Consider the following 23,436-nt stretch of genomic DNA (forward strand, 5'->3'; position numbering starts at 1 on the left):
TCTGGGGTGCCGAGGCCGTTCCCCGCGCCAGGGCGGGGCGGAGGGCGCCCGGCCGAGGGCCGCCTGCGCGGCAAGTGCCCCGCGGCCCGGCCCAGGACTGCCGCCAGGGAGCGCTGCGGGCTCCCGCTCGCCCGCCCCCCGGTAGGCGGGGCCGCGCTCTCCCCGCAGCCGCCGCCGCAGCCGCCGCCTCGGCCGCCCCGTGTCCCCGGTGGAGCCGCCGCCGCCGCCGCCGGGAGCTCGATGCGGACGGAGCCCGGGCCGGGCCATGGGGATCCTCAGCATCACGGACCAGGTCAGCCCTCCTGTCCTTGCCCGCTTCCTCCTTCCTGGGCCCGGCGTAGCCGCCACGCGAGCCCGGGGATGTGCGGCCTAGGCTGGGCCCGAGCCCAGGGCTCCCGCGGCTCCCGCCCCGCCCCACGCCGTGCTCCCCTCAACCGAGCCGGTGTCCTTGGGGGCCTGGCGACTGGCCAGCACACCGCGGGAGTCACCTGCAGCCAGGACCCCAGAGCGGAGCCCCTCCAGCGACGCCCCTCATCAGACCAGGTGTCCCCCCCTACTCCCCCCACCCCCAGTTCCGCTCCGGCCCGCTCTTTGAACGCTGGTTCTCCCTGCAGCCGCCCCTGGTCCAGGCCATCTTTAGCCGAGATGTGGAGGAAGTGCGTTCCCTCCTCTCGCAGAAGGAGAACATCAATGTACTGGTGAGTTGGGATCAGGGAGGATGATGAACCAGTAATCTGGGCCCTGGTGTTCTGGACCCCTCCCAACCAGTGGGGCGGCTCCGTGGCTCCTTGGCTCGGATGAGGCCGCAGCACTTTCTACCCTGGGATGGGCGCCTGCTCTACATTTGGAGATGGAGAGCAGGTCAGGCTTGAAGCATATAGACCAATGGAGCTGAAGATGCCCAGAAACGGTGTTCTCTCCTGAACCATTAGTGTCTGCAGCGCCCCCACCCATCCTGGAAGTAGGAGACTGCCTCACAGCCCCCTGGCCCTGACCCCTTGACTCCGTGACTCTTTGACTCCACCCTCCCTAGGTGCTTGCTTTGACCTGGGATTGGGATTTAGGAGGCTGTAGAACCTATGGGAAGAGGTGGGGAAAGGCCTGGAGCTCTAAAGACTGGGGCTGGGGTCTGTGATAGTTCAGTGCCACAGCCGCTGCTCTTTTCTGCCTTCCCAGGACCAAGAGAGGCGGACCCCATTGCATGCTGCTGCCTACGTAGGCGATGTCCCCATCCTCCAGTTGCTACTGATGTCAGGTGAAAGTAGGGAGCTGGAAGGTGTGGCACTTAGGGAGGGGACCTGAGGAAAGAGCCTTTTTTTTTTTTTTTTTGGTATCTAAGAATTGTTGTCTGGTGTTTGGTGTTTGGTCTGGGAGAGGCTTTGTGTCTGTCCATATTCCCCGGCCTGATTACTGGCTTCCTTCCCCACTTGCTCTCTGCCTCCCACCAAAAGAGGAAATTATATCCCCACAGGTGCTAATGTCAATGCTAAGGACACACTGTGGCTGACCCCTCTTCATCGTGCTGCTGCTTCCCGAAATGAGGTATTGGCTTCCTATGTCCTTTCATCCTTCCAAAGAGGATGAGTTGCTTAAAGGTGGAAGTTAAGGATTGGAGAGCCTCAGCTCTCTGCCTTACAAGCTGGTCTACCCCTAGGTCAGGATACTAGACCTTGGCCCCTCCCTCCTACCCCTAAAACTGGCTGGTACGGGGGGCTGAATGTTGCCAGCTGATGTGACGTCAGGAGAGAGCTTAACACTGGGCTAGCAGACTGCAGGGGCCCCTGCTGCCAGGCCTGAGTGACTCATCCTTCCCTGGGGGGCCACCTTGGAGTCTGATCCCCCTCTGGGCACTGAGATTTCTTACCTTGTGATGGAGGGATTGGGGGTAGTGATCTGTTGCATTGCTGCCTCTCAGGGAGCATCAGAGTTGACAGGTGTCAAACATGCTTCATCAGTTGGGTCCATCAACCCTGAAGAGTAGGAGGAAAAGGAGACCTCCCTCTTGGTTTGATGGTCACTTCCCTGGCTCCATCCACCAGGGGGAGGGACTAAGGCCAAGAGGAATAGGGTGTGTTGTGATTCGGAGGGACCTCTTAGCCTGGGTTTTGGAGAGGAACCAGTATCTGTTCGCTTGCTGAGGTTATGGCAATGATTCTGGTGCCTATGGAAGGACTGAATGAGGGTATTCGGGGCATTAAGGCAGGAGTGTGTATTTTTCCTAGAAGTGGTGAGGGATTGGCATCCTCTCTACATATGTGGATTTGCTTGGTAGTAGCTATATGGTGGATCAGGGTCTGAGTTGGGGAGCGATACCAGGTGACTTGAGGAAAAGGAAGGGGCAGTTTTTCCTCAGCAAGGTAGGGAAGATTTTAAGTTCTAAGAAGACCCACAAGATGGGAAGTAGGTATTGAGAGGCTACGTATGTTGGAGAAATGAGAAGACACTCTGTGCTGGGGGGATGGGGCCCCATGTGCCAGGCTGACCGATTCTTCCCTCCACTATTGTTTTACCTCCTGCTCCCCCTCTCTTTTCTCTCTTGTCCCCTGCTCCTTAACAGAAGGTGCTGGGGCTGCTGCTGGCACATTCAGCAGATGTGAATGCCCGGGACAAGCTGTGGCAGACCCCATTGCATGTGGCTGCTGCCAACCGGGCCACGAAGTGTGCTGAGGCTCTGGCACCCCTGTTGAGCAGCCTCAATGTGGCTGACAGGAGCGGGCGCAGTGCCCTACACCATGCAGTGCATAGTGGGCATCTAGAGGTGAGGACCGCTCTAATCCGTGCCCAGTCTAGTGCCTTCCCTTTCCTTCGCTTCCCTTCCCACTCACCTTCCTCTACTTGTGGGTCATCAGGTCTGAGGAAAAGCAGCCTGGATGACTATGTAAACACTTGGGCTCAAGCACCAAACGAATGGTCAGGTTAGACTGAAATTCTTGACTTGGTCTTCAAGAGGGTGATAAACTCTCTGAAGTTGCACAGAAAATGTTTGCATACATGCCTTTTTCTGACACGAGTGTCCATGTCTTTCAAAATGTTTTTGAAGATTGTTCAAAAGAATTTAAGAACCACCAGATCATGGGGCACCCGAGTGGCTCAGTTGGTTAAGCGTTCGACTCTTGATTTCGGCTCAGGTCATGATCTCATGGCTCGTGACTTCGAGCCTCACATTGGGCTCTGCGCTGACAGCGTGGAGCCTCCTTGGGATTCTCTCTCTGTCCCTCCCCTGCTTGTTTATGTGCGTGCTGTCTCTCTCACTTTTTTTTTTTTTAATGTCTATTCAGGTCCTCTGCCCATTTTATTTTATTTATTTATTTCTGAGAGAGAGAGGGAGAGAGAGAGACAGCGTGAGCAGGGGAGGGTCAGAGAGAGAGGGAGATACAGAATCTGAAACAGGCTCCAGGCTCTGAGCTGTCAGCACAGAGCCCAACGGGGGGCTCGAACCTAAAAACCATGAGATCATGACCTGAGCCGAAGTTGGACGCCTAACCAACTGAGCCACCCAGGCGCCCCACTCTTTCTCACTTTCAAAATAAATAATAAACGTTAAAAAAAAAAAAAAACCACCAGATCATATGAAGAAACTCTCTTGAGTTTCTCTCAAACTTCCAAACCTCTCTGGGATCTCCTCCTTATCTGCTTTCTCTGTTCCCTCTAATTCTCCAGATTGTTTTGTTCAAGAACAAAGACATTTGGCTGCTTCAGCCTTTTCAGGAGCTGAGGCTTCTGCCCTTAGGTACATTGAAAGCATGAACCTGGCTCTGAACAGGTGTGTTTCATATCCTGATACAGACGGTGAACCTGCTCCTGAACAAGGGAGCCAGCCTGAATGTCTGTGATAAAAAGGAGCGGCAGCCTCTGCACTGGGCAGCTTTTCTAGGTGAGAAAGGGCTCATGGGAAGAGTAGGAATTTGACATTTAGGATTTCCAAGGCAGGGCTGGGGATTGCAGCCTTTGGAGAGAGGCGCCCAGGGTCTTAGTTCACCCTCCACCCCCTTGAGAGCTTCCTCTCTCTTCCCAGGGCATTTGGAGGTCCTAAAACTGCTGGTGGCACGGGGAGCGGACCTCAGCTGCAAGGACCGCAAGGGCTATGGGCTGCTCCACACCGCTGCTGCCAGCGGCCAGATTGAAGTGGTGAAGTACCTGCTCCGGATGGGGGCTGAGGTCAGGGTGCTGAGCACCGGGGCTGGGCACTCAGGGCAGGGGAGCTGGACGTTGGAGTCTGTGTATGGAGACATGAGGGTGCTGGGATTGTTGGAGTGGTTTTGGGAGGTCGGCAGGATATGGTGAGGTGTGGTGAATAATGCTTACCATAAGTAATAGTGCCCTCAGTCTATCGAGTCAGGAACCTGAGGTGTCTCAGGCAGTTGTTGGGATTCTGGGATTTTCTAGGCCATCTGTGCCAGCTGCCACTTTGTTTAAACTGATACCTCCCTGTCCCCTTACCTGTACCCCTGAAAATCCAGATCGATGAGCCAAATGCTTTTGGAAACACAGCTTTGCACATCGCCTGCTACCTGGGTCAGGATGCTGTGGCTATTGAGCTGGTGAATGCAGGAGCCAATGTCAACCAGCCGAACGACAAGGGCTTCACGCCGCTGCATGTGGCTGCAGTCTCCACCAATGGCGCTCTCTGCTTGGAGCTGTTGGTCAATAACGGGGCTGATGTCAACTACCAGGTGCCTGAAGGGATGAGGCTGCAGCGTGGCTCTGGGGGTCCTGACCATATCATCTCCTCTGGATAAGTCCGGGGAATGGTCCACTTGCCTTCTGGGTTGATCAGACCTTGTCAGGGACCCAGGAGAGTGTGGGCTGAGCAGATGTCCATATGACCACTCCGTCCTCAGAGATGTGTTCTTTCAAAGGGGGAGCAGGGTATTCTCTGTGCTTTGCACTGAAAAAAAACAAATTGCCATGTTTTCACAGAGCAAGGAAGGGAAAAGTCCTCTGCATATGGCTGCCATCCATGGTCGTTTCACCCGCTCCCAGATCCTCATCCAGAATGGTATGGACTCAGGAGACTTTGTGCTCCCTTCTCCTCCTCCCCCAGAGAACTCATCCCTAGAAACCCTTTTCTTTCCTAAGTCTACGTCCCATAGCTTCCAGTTAGGATGGGCACCTGGAGCTCTGAGCAAGGCACCTATAGAAATGGCCCTGGTCTGCATGCGCCATCCCTTAAGGCTCACAGACAAGATAACACACGTGGAAGGCTTAGCTTGGGACGTGGCACTTAACGAGCACTCATGCAGTAGCTGACTAGTAGGAGTGGTCTGGAGCCTAAGGTCTCACTGAGTTTGTGTGTGTGCATCCCCTCTCAGGCAGCGAGATTGATTGTGCTGACAAATTTGGGAACACGCCACTGCACGTGGCTGCTCGCTACGGACACGAGCTACTCATCAGCACCCTCATGACCAATGGCGCGGATACCGCCCGGTGAGTCAGGACCCCTTAAATCTGTACGGTCTGCTCACGTCAAATGTGGAGGCACAAAGAAGCTTGCCAAAGGGAAGCTTGTGGAACTTCACCGTCTCCTAGGCTGGTGGGGGGGGGGGGGCACAGAAAAGAAGTAACTGGTCCCTCCTTGACTTAAGGACTGAGTCCCTCAACCTCTCTCCAGGCGCGGCATTCACGACATGTTCCCTCTGCACTTAGCTGTTCTCTTTGGATTCTCTGACTGTTGTCGTAAGCTTCTTTCCTCAGGTATGTGCTGAGTGGTTGGGGGGTTGAGTACATGTAGGTGAGTAGAGGCCTTTCCCCACTCTGTTCAGTGCCCTCAGAGATGGGATCCGTGGCTGTTCTGGCCCTGCAGGTCAGCTGTACAGCATTGTATCTTCACTCAGCAATGAGCACGTGCTTTCAGCTGGGTTTGACATCAATACGCCTGACAACCTTGGCCGCACCTGTCTTCATGCTGCTGCTTCTGGAGGGTATGTTCTCTCCCTTCCAGGTGCTGAGGAGAGTTCTGGGCAAGGGTCTGGACCCTTCTTTGCTGCCCAGATCTCTCTCTGCTGTCACAGTGAGACCAGTCACAGCAGAAAGGGCTGTCAGCATGATCCTTCTTTAGCCCTGCCCCGTGCCTGCAGCTCCTCTTTGAGGCTCTCGTTCTCTTAACCCTTATCCTTCTTCCTTTTAGGAATGTTGAATGTCTTAATTTGCTGTTGAGCAGTGGAGCTGACTTGAGGAGGAGAGACAAATTTGGAAGGTGTGTTGATATGCTGTAGTAGACACGGGGAATGTCCTTTAAGAGAGACAAATGGTGGAGGGAGTGGTAACGACTTGGAGACTAAGTGAGGAGAGTATTGCAGAGCAGCTTTAGGCTGCTCATGTGGTTGCATTTGGATCTGCCCTTGATTCTTTTATTCATCGTCCTTCGCTTCTCCTCAGGACCCCACTGCACTATGCAGCTGCCAATGGCAGCTACCAGTGTGCGGTCACACTGGTGACTGCTGGGGCGGGTGTCAACGAGGCCGACTGTAAAGGCTGTTCTCCCCTCCACTACGCTGCCGCCTCTGACACCTACAGGAGGTGAGACTCCCACTTTGGCTTTCTCAGCCCCACTCACCTCCCTGAACCTCTCCCGACTTCACTCTCTGTCCTCCAGAGCGGAACCCCACTCATCTTCCAGCCACGATGCTGAAGAGGACGAGCCACTGAAGGAGTCCCGCAGGAAGGAGGCCTTCTTGTGAGTAGCTCAGAAGAGCCCTGGGATCCGCTTTCCCAGCGGTGCCAGCTCCCGCCCGCTCCCCGTCCTGCCACCTCATTTCTGCTACTTGCTGTTGGCCAGTCAGCAGTGTGTTTGGAGCTCTTTGAGCTTAGTCCTGGACTAAGCACTGTGGGTAAAAAAAAGTATGAGACACAGTTCCTTCCCTCAGGGAACGGATGGTCTTCTTGAGACAGTCAGAAAAACTAAATACACAAAGCCTTTTATTTATTCCACAAGATTTAAGTGAGGATTTACTTATTAGGTACCAAGTACTGTGCTAGGTGCTAAGGATAGAAGACAAATTACCCTAAATTTCTGCTTTTGAAAGCTAATGATCTGTTGGGAAAGGTAAATGAAAGGGCACTTATGCATTCTAATGTAGGATGTTAATGATAGGGAAATTGGTGCAGAGTATATGGGGGCTTTGTCCCATCTTCACCATTTTTCTGTAAATCTAAAAGTGTTCTGAAATAAAACATTGATATATTTTTTTAAAAAAGATATTTACAATCCAAGAAAATCCAGGCTTTGACAACTTAACCTCTCTGTGCCTCTGTTTTCTTAATTATCGTAAGGAATAAGAGTAGTAGCTCCCTCATGGGGTCATTGTGAGGATTAAATGATATCATACATATGAAGCACTTAGAACAGTGCTTGACACATGGTAAGTGCTAAATACAAATTATTAGTACTGCTAGTCTTACCTACGACGCTATGAGAAGGGTGCCAAGGGAGTACAGAGGAAGAGGCACCTCACTGGGAAGGTTACGGAAGGCCTCACAGAGGAGAGGATGCTGGGACCGAGTTTGAATGAGTAGGACTTCTTCAGATAGGCTGGAAGGAGAAGGTATTCGAGGCAAGGGGTCTGGAGATGGGGGGAAGTGTTGGTGGCATGTTGATAACATAATCGTGCTCTAGGTTCTCTAGGAGAGTGTTCCAAGGATAAAGAAAGGCATTGGAGCCAGAGATGTTCAGGGCTGATGTGAAGGAGGTGGTGGGTCTCAAGCTAGGGTCGAACAGGCAGGAGTTAGCCTAGAGCTGAGGATGGGTGTTGGCCAGCTAGGCTTGGAGGGGCTCCCTTGCCCCTCTCCTGTGCTCTTCCCACAACTGGGCCCTCCCCAGCTGGGCCTGTCCCTGCCTCACAGTCTACCTCTGTACCCCACCCCAGCTGTCTGGAGTTCTTACTGGATAACGGTGCAGACCCCTCCCTGCGGGACAGGCAGGGCTACACAGCTGTGCACTATGCAGCCGCCTACGGCAACAGACAGAACCTCGAACTGGTAGGTGTAGGGTCTGGCCTGGAGGGGAGGAAGCAGGAGCAGGGCACACAGTCACCTTTGTGTCTGGATTCCGAAACCGAGGGCTGGTTGACTCAGGTGTGGTCTCTAGGTCCAGGAGTGTAGGCGATTACTGTGGGTAGGGGGCAGGGGATAATATCTTGGGAGTTTGAGAACCTCAGCACCTACTCTTCTGTCCATTGCAGCTCTTAGAAATGTCCTTTAACTGCCTGGAGGATGTGGAGAGCACCATTCCAGTCAGCCCTTTGCACTTAGCTGTGAGTCCCAGGTCTTTTCCTCTTGCCTTCCTTGTGGCCCACACACAGATGCAAGCTCTTGTGAATCTGTCCTGACTTCTGCTTTCTTGTGGGGATGTGGCAGGCAGGCAGTGCCCAGGGGTGGGCACAGTGCAGGTTAAGAGTCTGAGGGGCCCAGGGAGCTCGTGGGGAGGACTGCTGCCTGGAGTTTCCCCATGGGGCCCGAGAACAGAGTGGGGGCAGTGTCCCAAGCTGTTTCCATTGGTTGTCTGCCCTCCTTCAGGCCTACAACGGTCACTGTGAAGCCCTGAAGACACTGGCTGAGACGCTGGTGAATCTGGATGTAAGGGACCACAAGGGCCGGACCGCGCTCTTCCTGGCCACTGAGCGAGGCTCTACTGAGTGTGTGGAGGTGCTTACGGCCCACGGCGCCTCTGCCCTCATCAAGGAGCGCAAACGCAAGTGGACGCCCCTGCACGCTGCTGGTTAGTACCCCCTTTAGGCTGCGGCTCCCTCCTCTTGCCACACCAGGCCTTGGAGACTGGTCCCAGATCCCTCCTGAATGGGATTGGGGTTGGGAGTGGAGCAGGGCGAGGAGAATGGGAACTTCAAGTCCTGGTTCGTGGCTTCCTGCCCCCCAGACTTCAGCCTTCCCCAGGTTTTTCCATAATCTCCACCCTGGAGTCCTTTATGCTTGACCTGGGTGCCTCCTTCCCCTTCACCATGCCCTGATACAGGCCCTTTTCTCTTAGCTGCCTCTGGCCACACTGACTCCCTGCACTTGCTGATCGACAGTGGGGAACGCGCTGACATCACTGATGTCATGGATGCCTATGGACAGTGAGTGTGGGCCAGGGGTAGGATGCGGGCTTTCCTGGCCCCGCTGGACCTCATCTTTCTCCTTCCCCCTCTGTAGAACCCCACTGATGCTGGCCATCATGAATGGCCATGTGGATTGTGTCCATCTGCTGCTAGAGAAAGGATCCACAGCTGATGCTGCTGACCTCCGGGGCCGCACCGCCCTCCACCGTGGGGTGAGTGACCTCCTGGGTGGGGCTGCTCACAGACAGTCCTGGACATGGGAGCACAGGACCCATCAGCATAGGACAGCAGATTGTCTAGCAGGTGGGCCAGGATTTTGTGCCCAGGGTCTTATTGGGTCTTACTGTGTTTGCTCCAGGATGAGTACCTGACATCTGTAGCTGATCTCTCTGATTCCCTTGCTTTGTAATCTCATACAGCCACATGCTCACTACTCACTCTGCTTTAGGGTACCCAGACTCTCTCCTGGCCCACTGGATAATGATGCCGTTATCCCAGTCCTTCTCTGTGATCACCTGTCCCAAAGCCATTTTCTCTTCGTCCCCGGGGACTCTTTGATCCCTTAGTCCTCTTACCTTGCAATATGTCCCCTACTCCAGAGTGCCTGAATTCACTCTTGCCATTCTGGTTGTCTGTTGGCATAGAGAGGATGGAGGTGCTGATTCCTAACATTTAGTGATTGCTGTGAAAACAAGGATTGGAGCCCTGGAAGTGGTTCTTATTCCTGGGCCAGCTTCAGTGACTGGCTGTTGGAAAGGGAGTGGCCCTTCATCCTCCCTCACACCATCATGTCATCCACAGGCAGTGACTGGCTGTGAGGACTGCCTGGCTGCCCTGCTGGACCACGATGCATTTGTGCTGTGCCGAGACTTCAAGGGCCGCACCCCCATCCACCTGGCCTCAGCCTGCGGCCACACTGCAGTGCTGCGGACGCTGTTGCAGGCCGCCCTTTCCACAGACCCCCTGGATGCTGGCGTGGACTACAGTGGATACTCGCCCATGCACTGGGCCTCCTACACTGGTGTGGGCCTGGGCCTTGGCAGCACAAGGACGGGGGTGCGGTAGGGGGAGGGTAGACCAGAACAGAGACCACGGACCCGTGGATTGAGGGAGGGACATGGGTCAGTCTTGATCTGGAAGTGGAATGGAGTGTCCAGAGATGGCACAGGACAGATGTTGGGAACCTTGTTGTCGTCTCTCTCCACCCCCATGGCTCTTTTCTCCTGCTCAGGACATGAAGATTGTCTGGAGTTGTTACTTGAACACAGCCCATTTTCATACCTGGAGGGAAACCCCTTCACTCCTTTGCACTGTGCAGTGTAAGTCCCTTCCTGTGCCTCAGCCCCACTCGAGGTTCTGTGACCTGGGCTTAGGACAGCATTCCATTTCTCTTGCCGTTCCTGCTGACCCTTCCTTTCCCTCCAGAATTAATAACCAGGACAGCACCACAGAGATGCTGCTGGGAGCTCTGGGTGCCAAGATTGTGAACAGCCGAGATGCCAAAGGACGGTGAGTGATGCAAGGCTTGGGGAGAAGCCCCGATCACCTCTGGCCTTCTCTTTCTGCTCAGGCGAAAGAGCCCTCTGTTCTCACTCTGCCCTGACCCCTACACCACAGGACCCCTCTTCACGCCGCTGCCTTCGCGGACAATGTATCTGGGCTCCGGATGCTACTGCAGCATCAAGCCGAGGTGAACGCCACTGACCACACTGGCCGCACTGCGCTCATGACGGCGGCCGAGAACGGCCAGACTGCTGCTGTGGGTGTGTAGGGGCCACGTGTGGAAGGGAGGAGCTCCCCCTTGGGTTTCTGCAGGATGGGGCAGCCCTGCCTCTGGGGCACAGGAAACAGGAGGCATGTCTTTGGTCATTTCCCCCTCTGCAGATGGGATGCAAAGTATATGCAGATGGGAGGGCCAGGAGCCAGGAGGGCTGCTGCTTGGGAGGGAAGGCATCACTCCTTTGCCCCTTTCTCTTGCAGAATTTCTGCTGTATCGAGGGAAGGCAGACCTTACTGTGCTGGATGAGAACAAGAACACTGCCCTCCACTTGGCTTGTAGCAAGGTGTGGCCTGGATTGGTGGTGGTGAGGGCCACATAAGCGGTGGGCTTGATCAAGGGGTGGGTCTGCCCAGATGGAGAGAGGACTGGAGTGGCAATCAGGATTGTCCAGCCTGTATAGCTCTTTGTCCCCTGCACCCTTCCCAACTCCTGCTCTGCAGCCTGTCTGCCTCCACTCCATCTCTGTTCCTCTTCCTCAGGGCCATGAGAAATGTGCCCTCATGATCCTGGCAGAAACCCAAGACCTTGGCCTTATCAATGCTACCAACAGTGCGCTGCAAATGTGAGTGCCCAGGGAAGGGGCTGCTGGCTAGGGGAGGCAGATGAGTAAGAAAGAGCCACACACATTTCAGGGGCTCTCGACCTCACAAGTCTCTGTTCAGCAGTCTTACTACTATGGCTGATGTGGAAAGGCAGCTTGGATCTCACTGACTTCTCGCTTTCTTCCTTTCTTCCAAGGCCACTCCACATTGCTGCCCGGAACGGTCTAGCTTCTGTGGTGCAGGCCCTGCTGAGTCGTGGGGCCACAGTGCTGGCTGTGGATGAAGAAGGTGGGTGGGGTCCAGAGCCCCCCGCCTCTCCCGGGTTTGGGGTCAGGGACATTCTTCAGGAGGTGACTTCTTAACTTTGCTATAAACTGGGTTTTTTTTCCCAGGGGAACTCTTCAGAGCAGGGACCCAATACCAACACACTAGTGTTTCTGAGGGGAATCTGACGGAACTAGGTGGAGCCAGCAGGGTCCTGAGGCAGACCTCCCACACACCTCAGCCTCCCAGCCTCATGTCTCTCCCACTTTGCCCTTTCCCCCACACTTGGACAGCCTGCCTGTCGGCCCCCCTGGTGCCTCCTAGCCCTTGAATTCTGATTGTGCTGGTGCTTGCCCGCCTCCGCCGCCCTCCACAGATGAGAGCTCAGGGCCTGGGGGAGGGTGGGTGGAGCCCTGGGGGTACAGGACCCTGTGCCTCAGTTCTCCCCCTCTGCACTGCAGGTCATACCCCAGCGCTGGCCTGCGCCCCCAACAAAGATGTGGCAGACTGCCTGGCCTTGATCCTCTCCACCATGAAGCCTTTCCCACCCAAGGACGCCGTCAGTCCTTTCAGCTTCAGCTTGCTCAAGAACTGCGGCATTGCAGCAGCCAAGACGGTGGGTGGCTGCGGCGCCCTGCCCCACGGAGCTTCCTGCCCCTACAGCCAGGAGCGGCACGGCGCCATTGGGTTAGACGGCTGCTACTCGGAGTAGCCCCCATCAGTGTCCCTCCCCCTGCCGGTGGCTTGATATCTTATTCTATTTATTTAGAAAAAGTCTATACATTTAGGGCACTTTAAAGGAGAACACGACTGGATGGGGGGGGACAGAGGGGATTAAAAAAAGCACTGGGGAGCAGCTGCTCACCCCTTTGCCACACCATCCTGGCATGGCAAGGGTCTGGGACCGACAGGGAGCACCCCAGGCCCTTGGCACCCCCAGGGCAACCCCTTCTGCCAAGTGTCCCCAAATGATTGCTAAATGCCTGGCTACCCTCTCTTTTACCCCATCTCTCAGTTCCCCCTTTCTGCTGCCAACTCCCCCCACCTTTCCCTCTGTTTCTCCTCTTTGTGTCCCCTGCCCCTACTGCCAGGCAGATCCCTCCTCTTCTTCCATACCCATCACTGCCTCCCTGCTCGGCTGGCCCCTCCATCCCCGCAGCAGTGAGAAGCCTTAATTTCTGGTACTGTGTGAGCACTCTGGGGGTGTCCCCCTCCCCCTTCAGGGGCAGCTAGTGGATGAGGGGGGAGGGTATTTAGCACTGGGGCCTGGAGCTTTTCCCCCACTTCTGTACCCCATCACCCCTAAAGTTCAAATGCAAAACACTTGAAGCAGCAACTACTGTACCTGGGCCCCAATCCTGCACTCTCCCCTGGCTCCTCATATGCAAATCAAGGGCTGGTTTTGCCCCCACAGCCTGCTCCTCCCTGACTTTCTTCCACTCCTGGCCTGGCCCCCTAACCACGCACTTTAACCTTGCTTCTTTCTTTTAACTTCTTTTGGGAGGGCAGAGCCTGTGGCCATTCCCTCCCTGGCTCCCCTCTCCCTTATTAACTTTGAGGCTTGTCATGAATTTTTAAGTAAGCATTTTATCCTTTAGGGGAAGAAACAAGTTAATTTCCTGCCCATTTCAAAACCACAGCCCTAGTATGTCCTGTGTGTTTCAGGCATGTGTTTGCATGTGTGGGGAGGGAAGGACAATGTTCTTCCTCCTGTGCCCCCCCAGACCCATAGTTCCTCTGTGCCCCCACCTTCCGTTATGTCCAAGAGTACCCACCGCCCCCAGTCACTCCTGATCTGAAGCCAAAGATGGTGGGAGGGGCAGGGCAGACTAGGGACCGTGGCTACTCGGGACCCAGGCTTCCCCTCCGGTGTGAGGATGAAGCTCTGATCTAGGGAGCGACGAATACATGCTGAGGCTTGGTCCCTGCCCTCCCAGCAGCGGGGAGAGATGGGATTGAGCCAGGGGCTGCACTGAGAAGATTCCTAAAAGTCGCACCCCAAAAGCCAAACTGGGCTGGAGTGAGGAGGGGGCAGTTTTCTCTCTAAATGTAGCATTGAATTTGGCCCTGGTTCCTTCAAACGCCCTGTCCATCCATCTCCCAGCTAAGCCTCCTTGACAGTTGGACCCGCTCCCGTAGCCCAGTGTTCCCTTCCTCACACTCAATACCTCAGCCAGGGGCCAAGACACAGAACTTGAATAGAGGTCATGCCCCCTCCACCCCCATAGTGCATCCTTGCCCAGTTTGGCTGCCATCAGTATTGTCCCCTGAGAACTGGACAGGCTTCGTTTACACAGTACAGGGTCTCCTCCGGGGGATTCCTCAGTCTCCTTACCCCCTACCCACCTCACGTTTGCTTTGTTCACGACCTCACCCACTTTTCAGTTGCGTTTCCTGCAAGTCTTGCCGCCCTTGCCAAGGGTGGGCTGAGGGGGGAGGGGGCATCCCAGGGACCCCTGCCTCCCTAACAGATACCCTTAACCATACCTCATGCTGGTTCTCTGAAGCCTGGGGTGTTTGTCCAAGTGTTTTTTTTTTTTTTTTGGTCATGGTCTCTTTTTATCCCCTCTCTCTGTGTCTTGCTTCTCCCAACCCTCAGTTCCTAAACCATTTCAAAGCTTCCAAATGACCATTATTGGTGAGAAGGATTGTGCAGCTTTTAGTTTTTATTTTTGTTTTCAAAGCCAAAGGGCCTTGTGACGCCCCTCTTGCCCACCTCCCTTCACACCCTGTCCTCCCCTATACGACAATCAATGTGACCTCTCTTAAGGGCTGCAGCCCCCCCCCCCCCCAACCCCGCTGGTTCTGCAAAGCTTGCCCCTAACTTCAACTCTCTCTCCTGCAATCTTCCCATTCCACCCCCTCCCTCTCATTTTGGTGCTGGGAATAGGTGACGGGAGGGCAGGGGGAGCAGAGAGATGGATTCTCCAGAGAAGACTCTTGGGGTATCAGTCGTGTTCTCCTTTATCAATGTTTGGCAATGACAGGAAGATTCTGAGTATTTGTCAGGAGCCCCATTGTGTTGCTAGATGAGATTTCTGGTGGCTGCCTGTCCCCCTGCTGCCCCTTCAGCACACCGTCAACAGTGCTGGGGGAGGTTGTGGGGAGTCCTCTGCCCCTCCCCATGTGGCTGTGAGGAGGTGTGGAGGGTAAGCAGCTTCCTCTCCTTATGCCAAAGGAAATCCCACACCCCACCCCGGGCTCCCCAGCCCTTAGTGTTTTTTGAAGCGTTTTGACCATTCTCATGGCCACTGCATATTTATTTTAATGTTAAGATTTTTTTTAAACCTCTTTGACTTAAACGGGTGTGGAGAAGTAAAACAGGCAGAATGCCCCCCAATCTTAAGGGGGTAGGGTGGGGAGGAAACACCTCCTTCCCTTTGCCCTCCCTCTCCCCTCCCCCTCTCCCCACCGCAGCTCTAAAGCACTTGCTTCAAGTAATAAGCACTTTTGAGAAAAGGCCTATTTTAAGTGAGGACCCTGGGAGCAGCCCCAGGTCCCAGCAAAGGAGACAGAGCGAGGGCTACATAGGAGACAGGGAAACAGGCGTGTGAATCAGAGGGTGAGATGAAAAGAGCCAGTTTTTAGTTTCTGATTTTTGGGGAGATGTTTCTGATTGGGCGGTGGCTTTGGTAGGGTTGTGTACTATCCTTCAGAAAAACAAATGGCACAAACTGTGGGTCCCAGAATGGGCCAACAGACCCGGGTCACTGCCACTGTCCAACTGAGACTGATGGGCCACCTCCCCCGCTGTGGCCCCCTGAGCCATAGGACTGCTGAAAACCACTGAATGTACAGCCCAGGTTGGGGTGGGGAGCAGCCCCTGGGGGAGGGGGCTTCTCCTTCTGTTTGGTGCTGTGGGGGGTGGGAGAGATGAGACTGAGGGACTGCCACCCCACTTAGACATGTGTTCCTTGGGGTGGAGGGGCTGAGGAGGGCCTACCTCCCTCTCCAACCCCAGCATGGCCCCTCTTCCTTCCTCATCCCTATCCGTTTTGACTGTAAGTCCAGCTCACCTTTGCCTTCAATATGTAACCAAAGGAAAACTCAATACTGTTTCCACCGCTGTCTGCCCACCCGAGCACCTTCTTACTCCCTGGACCTTAGAAGGGGAGAAGAGGCTGGGGGTGGGGTGGGGGGCGTGGGGCCAGAGTGAACGGTTCTACACCTGTATCCCCCAGACCTTCTCTGGGGTCTTGAAGGGACCCTGAGAGGTGAGGCTGGGGCCTGGCTGGAGGGCCTGGGAACAGGCACACTCTGTATCTTGTGCATGAGTGTTTCTTCGTCTGAATGACTCCAGTGACTGTGTTCCAGCAGGGAGGCCCCTTCCTCCTTCCCTCTCTGCCATTTCTCCCCCTCTCCCCACACCCCGTGTTCATCCCCACCTCCCCTTCCCACCGCAAAGGAAAATAGCCTTACAGACCCTAGCCCAGAAGCCCTCCTCCTGGGGCAAACCAGTATGGGGCCCCATCCCGCCTAGTTTGAACCCTACCTTTTAAGAAGGAGGGATAAGGAGCAAAGCAGCCCCTTCCCCTCTAATCGTGGTGGCTCCAGCCCTCCGTGGCCTTGACCCAGGTTGGGCAAGGGCGGAGGGAAGGAATCTTTGAGGACCAAGCCCAGTGGTCTGGGAAGAGGGAGGTGGAGAGGGAAGGGCCTGACATGGGGACTCCCTCCTCCCGACCCAACCCTAGAGAAGCGACCAAATCCCAGAGATGGGAGGAAGCTGGGGTGGGGAGGGTCTGCTCTATGAATTACTTGAAGGTACTGACTCCGAGGCTGCTGTTGCCCACTTAGGTGTGAGGGGGACACTGTCACTGCATTTGGGAGGGCAGAGGGTGGCGGGTGATGAGAGCATCTGCCCTTGGCCTTCACTCGCTCCTGCTAGGCCCTTTCCCTGGGGAGCCTGGCTTTGCCCCCCAGGGAAATCGGGGAGAGCCTTCCCCTCCCATCTCCATCCCTCACTCTGGGCACCCTCTCCAATTGCACTAAAGTAGCTGTTGTGCCAGTCTTACCCCCACACCAGGGTGGGGTCTCTGCTTCCAGTCCTTTCTCCCCCAACTGCCTCCGCTCCTGTCCCGGACAATCTCCTTGTTCCCCTGTATTCCTGGATAGCTCAGCTTTGTATGTGTGTGTTTTGGGGGGTGGGGGTGGGTTCCGGCTGGAGTGGGTTCGCTAGGGGTTTGGGAAGGGCTAGGAGAAAGATGGAGGACAAAGTCTCCTACCCCCTTCCTCAACTCCAAGCCACAGAAGCCTGGGAGGGAGGGTGCCTACTCTCGCTGCCGTGTGTCTTGCAGATGTGCCAAAATGGGGGTGGGGGGGAGGGGAGGGGAGGGTGCCTGGCAGAGCGGCCCCCAGGGTGGCTCTCTCAAAGCAATACAGTTCCTCCTGCCTGGGGGACGGCAAGACAGGGGAGAGGGTTGGGTTGGGGACCTGGGGGTTCCCTGTGTACAGCTGTGTATATTCAGGGGTGTTCTCTGTCTGGTACCCGCTGTGGGCGTCTATGTGTGTGTGAACCTCCCCTTCCCTATGCCCTGCATGACCTGTGATGCTGCAGACACCACCATCCTGTGTGCAGGGGTGTGTTGGGGGCACCGAGGGGCATGTTTCATGTCCTGTTGCACCCTCCACCCTGTGACCCATGTACTCGGTTGTAGGAAGTAAAGAGAACTGAGCACAATTCACTGGATTCTAGTTGAATCTTTCTCTAAGCAATTTTCCCTTTCCTGCCCTTTTCCCTGCCCCGGATCCACCTGTGGTGCTAGCGTTGGGGTCAGGGGTGTTTAATGCTGGTGGGCAGCAATAAAGGGCAGATCTGCCCAGATGCCTGTATCCCCAGGGTGCTGAGGACAGCAGGAAAAAGTGGGGACCTGGCGGTGCATTTGCCCCACCCTCCCCCTCCTCCCTGGGCTAAAGCACAATGCGCTCCCTGCAGATTGATGCACCCTGCACCCTCCAGGCCCCTGCTCATGTCCTCCCCCGACCTGCTTTGAGCCCTCCTCCCACCACATCCTGGTTTTCTATGCTGTTTTGGTGCAAGTACAACTGTCGTAGTCATGGCTTTGGGATGGGTTCTGTTTATTAAAATCCTACTGCTCCTACTGGCCCTGTGTCCCGCCTCCATTCCTGTGGTTGGGGGGAAGGAAGGGCAACCTGGCGCCTTTCCACCGGCCCCTGTCAGCCATCAGAGACCAGAGGCCATAGCTGCTCCTCCAGCATGGCTATGGTGAGCATGAGGCCACCCCCCAGCAGCAGCCCCAACCCTTGCAGTAGCACATCGAGCGTAGGGAGGGGCTCAGGAGGCCGAAGCAAGGCTGGTAGCTGAAAGAAAAAAAAGAAACGTCAGGATCCTGGCATTGTCTCTGCACTGCCCCACCTCAGGCATGAGGAGGAAGCATCAGAAAGTACCAGCAACCCCTCTGAACTCTTCCAGGCTGTTGCTTCTCAGATCCCACCGGGCCTGGGTCCAGCACCTTTCCAGGTGGCCAGTGGTGGAGGCGGAAGGACCCGTACTTCCCCCTCTGCTGAACCCACTTCCCCGCTTCCCTTGCTTTCTCTGCACTACCCCACACCTCTCACCATGTCCACAAGGGCCACATAGAGGAAGACCCCGGCAGTGACCCCAAACACCCAGGGAGTGAGAGGGACAGGGCCCAAACTGAGCCCGACCCCCAGGGCTGCACCCCCTAGTCCCAGGGCTCCAGACAACAAGCTCAGCAGCAGCAGCCGCCGAAAAGGCAGCCCTGCCTGGAGCAGCATGGCGAAGTCACCTGTGGGGAAAGAAGACCAGGTGGGAGAGAATAAGCCAGGGCTGCCCCTCACCCGTGTCACCTGCCAGCCTCCCAAATTCCACCCCTTGGAGGCCTCTCCTTTCTGGGGTCCACCACACCCCGCTTCCGCCATTCCTACCCAGTTCATGGGGTAGCTCATGGCAGAAGACTGCTAGCGTGGTGCTGAGGCCACTGGAGAAGCCATCAGAGAAGGCAGCACCTGGGGTTGGCAGGATTGGAGGTCGTCAGTCTGGGAGAAAGTACTCCCCAGGGGCATGGGGGCCTGCATTCCTTCCCCTCCCCCTCTCGTCACACCTATGGCCAGCCCATCAGTGAGGTTGTGCAGACCGTCTCCCAGGAGGACCATCCACGTTATATTGGCGCCACCGCCACCCTGGTGCCCGTGACTGTGGCCTTGGTGCCCAGTAGGGGCTGGGACTGGTGGGGGCTGGCTGTCCTGCTCCCCGTGGCGGCCCTGAGCTTCTGGCTCTGCAGGAAGGACAAGGACAGTGCCAGTGGCTGCAAGTGAGAAGCAGGAGCTGGTAGCCTATTCTACATTTTCTCTTCTGGTTACCTGGAGCTGCCCGCAGGGGCCGAAGGGCCATCCCACTGCCATCCTCCAGGTCCAGGGCTGGTGCTCTAAGATCCTTTCTTTTTCGCCTGCAGCATCTCTGAAATGGGAGGGTATCCCTCCTGGTGGAGGAGGCAGCAGAGCCGGGGGCTAAGGAGAGGCCCGGCTACCAGCTGGGAAAGTGAACACCCGGGTTCATCTCTGGCACTTGGAGATGCTTTTTGGCCCTTCCACTCTCTTCCCAGGTTGGCACTCCCTCTTTCTTATTGACTTGAACTTGAGAGAGGAGGCCACTTGGCCAGAAGTCTCAGGTCTGTGCTAAGGAGCCCCCTACCCACTCTTAGTTGTCAGAACCTGCACACTCAGGCAAACATCAGCACACCAGGAACACGCCCTCACCTCCTGGCTCGCGTGGCCACTTCTTGGCCAGGACTCTAGTGTTGGCAGGAGGAGGAGAAAAGGGTATCACTCACTGGCCTGGGCCCTCGGCGCCGTAGAAGCCCTAGCACGTTCTCCAGCACAAAGAGCAGGAAGAGACCTCCGAGTACCGACAGTCCTGGTCCCAGGTCCTCCTCTGGTTGTCCGCTAGATCCAGCATGCTGCCCTGCTTGTGCCTGACAGAAAGGGGGTCAGGGCAGACCCCAGAAGCCCCTGCACCCGACAACATCCCCCTCCTGTGTGGGACGCAGCGAAGTCTTCACTCGCTGCCAGAAGGCAGCTATGGGCTGAAGCTGAGGTTGGGAGTGGGGCGTGGGAGCTGACAGGAAGGGGGAGGGGACATCCTGTGACTGGGAACACCTTGGGTACATGGAGGCTGTCCATCACTGGGGGCAGGGAGCAAGGAAGGGGCTTCACATACATGTGGCAGCAGGTGTAGCAGTGCGTCCCCACAAAGAGTGCCCACGGCCAGGGCCCCCAGGAAACCCAGCAGGGGCCGCAATAGACGAGGTCCCATGAGCCGCAGCAGCAGCAGGGAGAGGGGAGCAGGGAGGCTGAGCAGCAGGACTGCCAGGGTGCTATGAACCAAGGCTGGGGAGAATCAGGGACTGAAGTTAGACTAGGGATGGAAGGAGGGCCTCAGAAGCAATGCGGGGCAGAGATACACTACAAAGGGAGGCAGGACCCCAATAAACCCATCTAGCTTGGCCAGGGGCCCACTCACTGCCAGGGTTCAAGCCACCCGCTCTCACCCACTGACCAGACAGAAGATCCCCTGGAGGGGGTGGGGTTGGGGCCTGGATGCAGACACGGCTGTCGATCTGATAAAGCAGGGCTGGACACAGCAGAGCAAACTGACGAGGGGTCAGAGGAGCAGCAGGGCTCAGGCCAAAGTTGACCAGCAACTGGGAGCCATTCAGGCACTAGGGGAGTTAAGTTGGAGGTCATACACTGGGGCATCACTGAGAACTGTGACTCAGATCTTTAATGTCTGTCCTTCCATTGTATGGATTCTTGGGACTCTCCAGGATCCCCTTTGCTTATGCTGGCAGGTGCATCAGGGACAAGGGAAGGTTCCATACAATCAGTGTGTGTTAATTGTTAGTGAATATTCAATCCAGTGCAAATATTCAATTTAGTGCAGATTGGGTGCTAGTAAACATTCCCACCATCTCTGCACACCTCCTGCTCCCCGCCCCCCCCAGCTCCTGATGATTTCATTGATTTGGTGATGGAGTTGGTTGGACAACTAGAGCACTCCACTGCAGAATCTTAGAAGGGAAAGAATCTGAAATGCCATCCAACTTCTTCGCAACCGCCCTGTCACATGTTCATCCAGGCTTGGCTTGAATGCTTCCTGCAATGGGGTGCCCACCCTCACCAGGCCTGCTTCACAGTTTAGCTTTGGCTGCCCTCTGGTGTACGTGGAACAGGTTCTTAGACAGCCAGCTAGCTACTCCCTACAGGTTTCCTCTCCAAATAGCCAGCCCCAGATCCTACCCCTGACTGATTCTCTGGATTTTCTGCTTTGCCAAGTGTGGCCCCTAAACCGGGCCTTGGAGATTTGGGTGTGGGTTCATGTGAGCTGACCCCAGAGGAACCGTATTTCACTCTTGGAATAACATACCCTAAGATCACATCTGGATTGGGTTTTTTTAAATTAACTGTATTAAATTACTCTTTAAACAATTTCAGGCCATCTAAATCCCATAGTCCTTCTCCCTCTCCCACCCCCACCCTGGAGATCATCAGACTCACATCCTCATTCAGATGGTCAGCCAATGAATGGTCCAGCAGCAGAAGTCTGTGAAAGAGGTCCAGGCCCGAGGGGGCTGGCCCATGGGGTGATGCCGGGGCCTTTGGCTCCTCTGAGTCACCCCACCCTGAGGGACCCAAAGGCAGCCCTGCCCATACATCCACACTCAGCTCAGGGTCCTGTGATCTGGAACGGAGGGGATAACAAGCCAAACTGACTCATGTCCTTTAAGAAACTTCCCTTGAGGTTCCTAGGGCGCTTAGGGGGAAAGGGAAGAACAGCCACTAGCTTGAGTTCCTGGGACTCAGAAACCATGGAATGTCAGTTCTAGGAGGATCTGAGAATTGTCCATTTATAGGAGAATCTAGGAATGAGGGGTGTGAGGGTAAGAGAAATGGGGTGGGGGCAGCCAAAAATGCTATAAATTGGGAGCCGAGTCAGCCTGGAGACATTGAGCACTGGGACTAAAAGCAAAGAATTGGAGGGCCCAGAGATTTGGAAGGAGAGAGAAATAAAAGGCAGTAGAGGAAAAAGGGGCCTTGAAAGAATAGTAGGAGTCAGATTTTGAAAAATTTGTAATTCTGGAAATCTGATTTTAGGAAGCATCCAAGCACCGAGAAGAGGTGGGGATGTTGCAATTTGGGGTGAGAGGTTCGTAGTACCTGTGTGTGGAATTGTCTCCAACTGGGGGTGTAGCCCGACCCACCGGAGGTCCATGGTGTCCCAGGCGAAGTCCCTGAACTCGGCCTAGCCCCAGGCTGTGGAGAAGCCGTGCTAGGCCGCCAGCCGTCAGTGTCCCGTTCTCCCCATACATGCCAAACAGCTGGGCCAAGTAATGGTTCTGCTCCTGCTCAGCAGGGCCCAGGTTGGGGGCTGAGCCCCCTACCAAGCCCAAGGCCACCCCCACACACAGGCCAGCCAGCAGATGACTCATTGGGGACTCCATTATTGGGGGAAATGGGTTAGAGGCTCTGGTTCTGGCTTCTATTCCCCTTGGAACATCCTGGGGACTGTGCCCTGGAAGAACAAGGAGAAAGGGCCCGGGCTTCTGCTCTGCTGTCCAGCTCAGGCCTCCTGTTTGCCAGTTTCTAGAACTCCTTCCTTGACCTAGAATGCCTCCCTCACCTGATCCAGAGCTGACTCCTCATCCTGTCCCCCAAACCGCACCCCTCAACCCTGCCTCACCTCCCTTCAATCCACAGGGTCTCACCCTCATTGGCAGTGTAAGAGCTGTCACCTCAGGTCCCGTTCAGGCCTTATTGTGGGCGATATGAGGTTCCTGAGTCAGGGAGGGGAGTGGGGCTCAGCCTCCAGGTGCTCTGGTGGAATGGAGGCCACGTCAGATAGAGGGCTGGGATGGCAAGCGCCCCCCCCACCCCAGCCCACCTGCTTTGGGGCGGGGTCAGGGAGGGGAGGGGCCAGTGTGGGAAGTTTCACATAAGAGAGGAGTTAATGGTTCACTGGTCTCTGGGGTGGGGGTCAAAGGTCAGTCCTGGCTGGGCCCCTGAGTAGGGAGGGGCCACCCTCTGCCCCTGGAAAAACCACATGGCTAAGGAAACCCTGGGCCTGGCCTTTTCTTCTAAATCATTCACCCCACTAACCCAATTGTACCATTTTAGCCTTTCCCTGCATATACTCTCACCAACCCCGCACCCCCATCCCTGCACCTTACATCTGGTACTGGGTGTCCTTCGTCTCCAACCCCCATCCCCACATTCCCTGGGAAAGTGGGATTCAGGTGTCCCTCAGCTGGAAAGGAGATGAAGAGGCAGATAAGTGGCAACCCCAGGTGCATGGGGAAGAAAGCGTTCTTAACAACTCCTTGTCCCAGCAGAGTTAAGAGCCAGCGCTCTGGAAATAGATGATCAAGAAAGGGGAAGCCCTGGTGGGAAGAGGAAAGAAGTATTTGTGCTCCTCTCAGATGTCTGACTTGGCTTAAGATCAGGGGAGCACAGTCTGATTAGGGCACTTGGTCCAGGGGGCCGAGGTTGGCCTTACCTGACAGCAGGAGACTGGAAGGACGCCCAGATGAAGGGGGACACAGCTTTCTTGGCTCCAGCTGTGGGGGGGTAGGCAGGCGAGCGGGCAAGGGTCACCTGCAGGGAGAGGGCAGGGGAGGGACACTACCTTAAAGGGGCAGGCCTGCTTTGCCTAGGCTTCTTTACCTGTAACTTGTCTTCCTTCTGTCTCTTAGGGACACCCCCATTTTCTTCATATGTCTGACTGCTAACTTCTCATTTTCCCACAAAAAGCAAAGGAGTCCAG

The 23,436-nt window shown here is 55.7% G+C and overlaps 2 protein-coding genes across 2 annotated transcripts; one reads left to right on the forward strand and one right to left on the reverse strand.

Moving 5' to 3' along the window:
- The first annotated feature begins 177 nt into the window (after positions 1–177).
- ANKRD52 (ankyrin repeat domain 52) lies at positions 178–17,737 on the forward strand. Its single transcript, XM_039216824.1, has 28 exons — positions 178–292; positions 615–698; positions 1,177–1,255; positions 1,472–1,542; positions 2,558–2,758; positions 3,787–3,874; positions 4,016–4,158; positions 4,461–4,673; positions 4,921–4,999; positions 5,313–5,427; positions 5,612–5,694; positions 5,804–5,921; positions 6,128–6,196; positions 6,379–6,519; positions 6,596–6,676; positions 7,866–7,977; positions 8,181–8,252; positions 8,515–8,716; positions 8,984–9,071; positions 9,148–9,265; positions 9,855–10,074; positions 10,285–10,372; positions 10,479–10,562; positions 10,671–10,816; positions 11,034–11,116; positions 11,313–11,395; positions 11,572–11,663; positions 12,101–17,737. The coding sequence occupies exons 1-28, from the start codon at positions 266–268 to the stop codon at positions 12,349–12,351; spliced, it is 3,231 nt and encodes a 1,076-aa protein (XP_039072755.1). The 5' UTR covers positions 178–265; the 3' UTR covers positions 12,352–17,737.
- Positions 17,694–23,235, reverse strand: SLC39A5 (solute carrier family 39 member 5). Its single transcript, XM_039216825.1, has 12 exons — positions 23,170–23,235; positions 22,382–22,490; positions 21,834–22,188; positions 21,174–21,357; positions 20,176–20,338; positions 19,837–20,006; positions 19,451–19,591; positions 18,981–19,077; positions 18,722–18,895; positions 18,546–18,626; positions 18,216–18,406; positions 17,694–17,957 (listed from the first exon to the last, which is right to left on the reverse strand). Exons 3-12 carry the CDS (start codon positions 22,115–22,117, stop codon positions 17,814–17,816), a joined length of 1,629 nt encoding a protein of 542 aa, XP_039072756.1. The 5' UTR covers positions 22,118–22,188; positions 22,382–22,490; positions 23,170–23,235; the 3' UTR covers positions 17,694–17,813.
- Positions 23,236–23,436: the final 201 nt, after the last annotated feature.

This window comes from Hyaena hyaena, unplaced genomic scaffold, assembly GCF_003009895.1.
Source record: "Hyaena hyaena isolate Hyena2069 unplaced genomic scaffold, ASM300989v1 scaffold_655, whole genome shotgun sequence".
Lineage (NCBI taxonomy): Eukaryota > Metazoa > Chordata > Mammalia > Carnivora > Hyaenidae > Hyaena > Hyaena hyaena.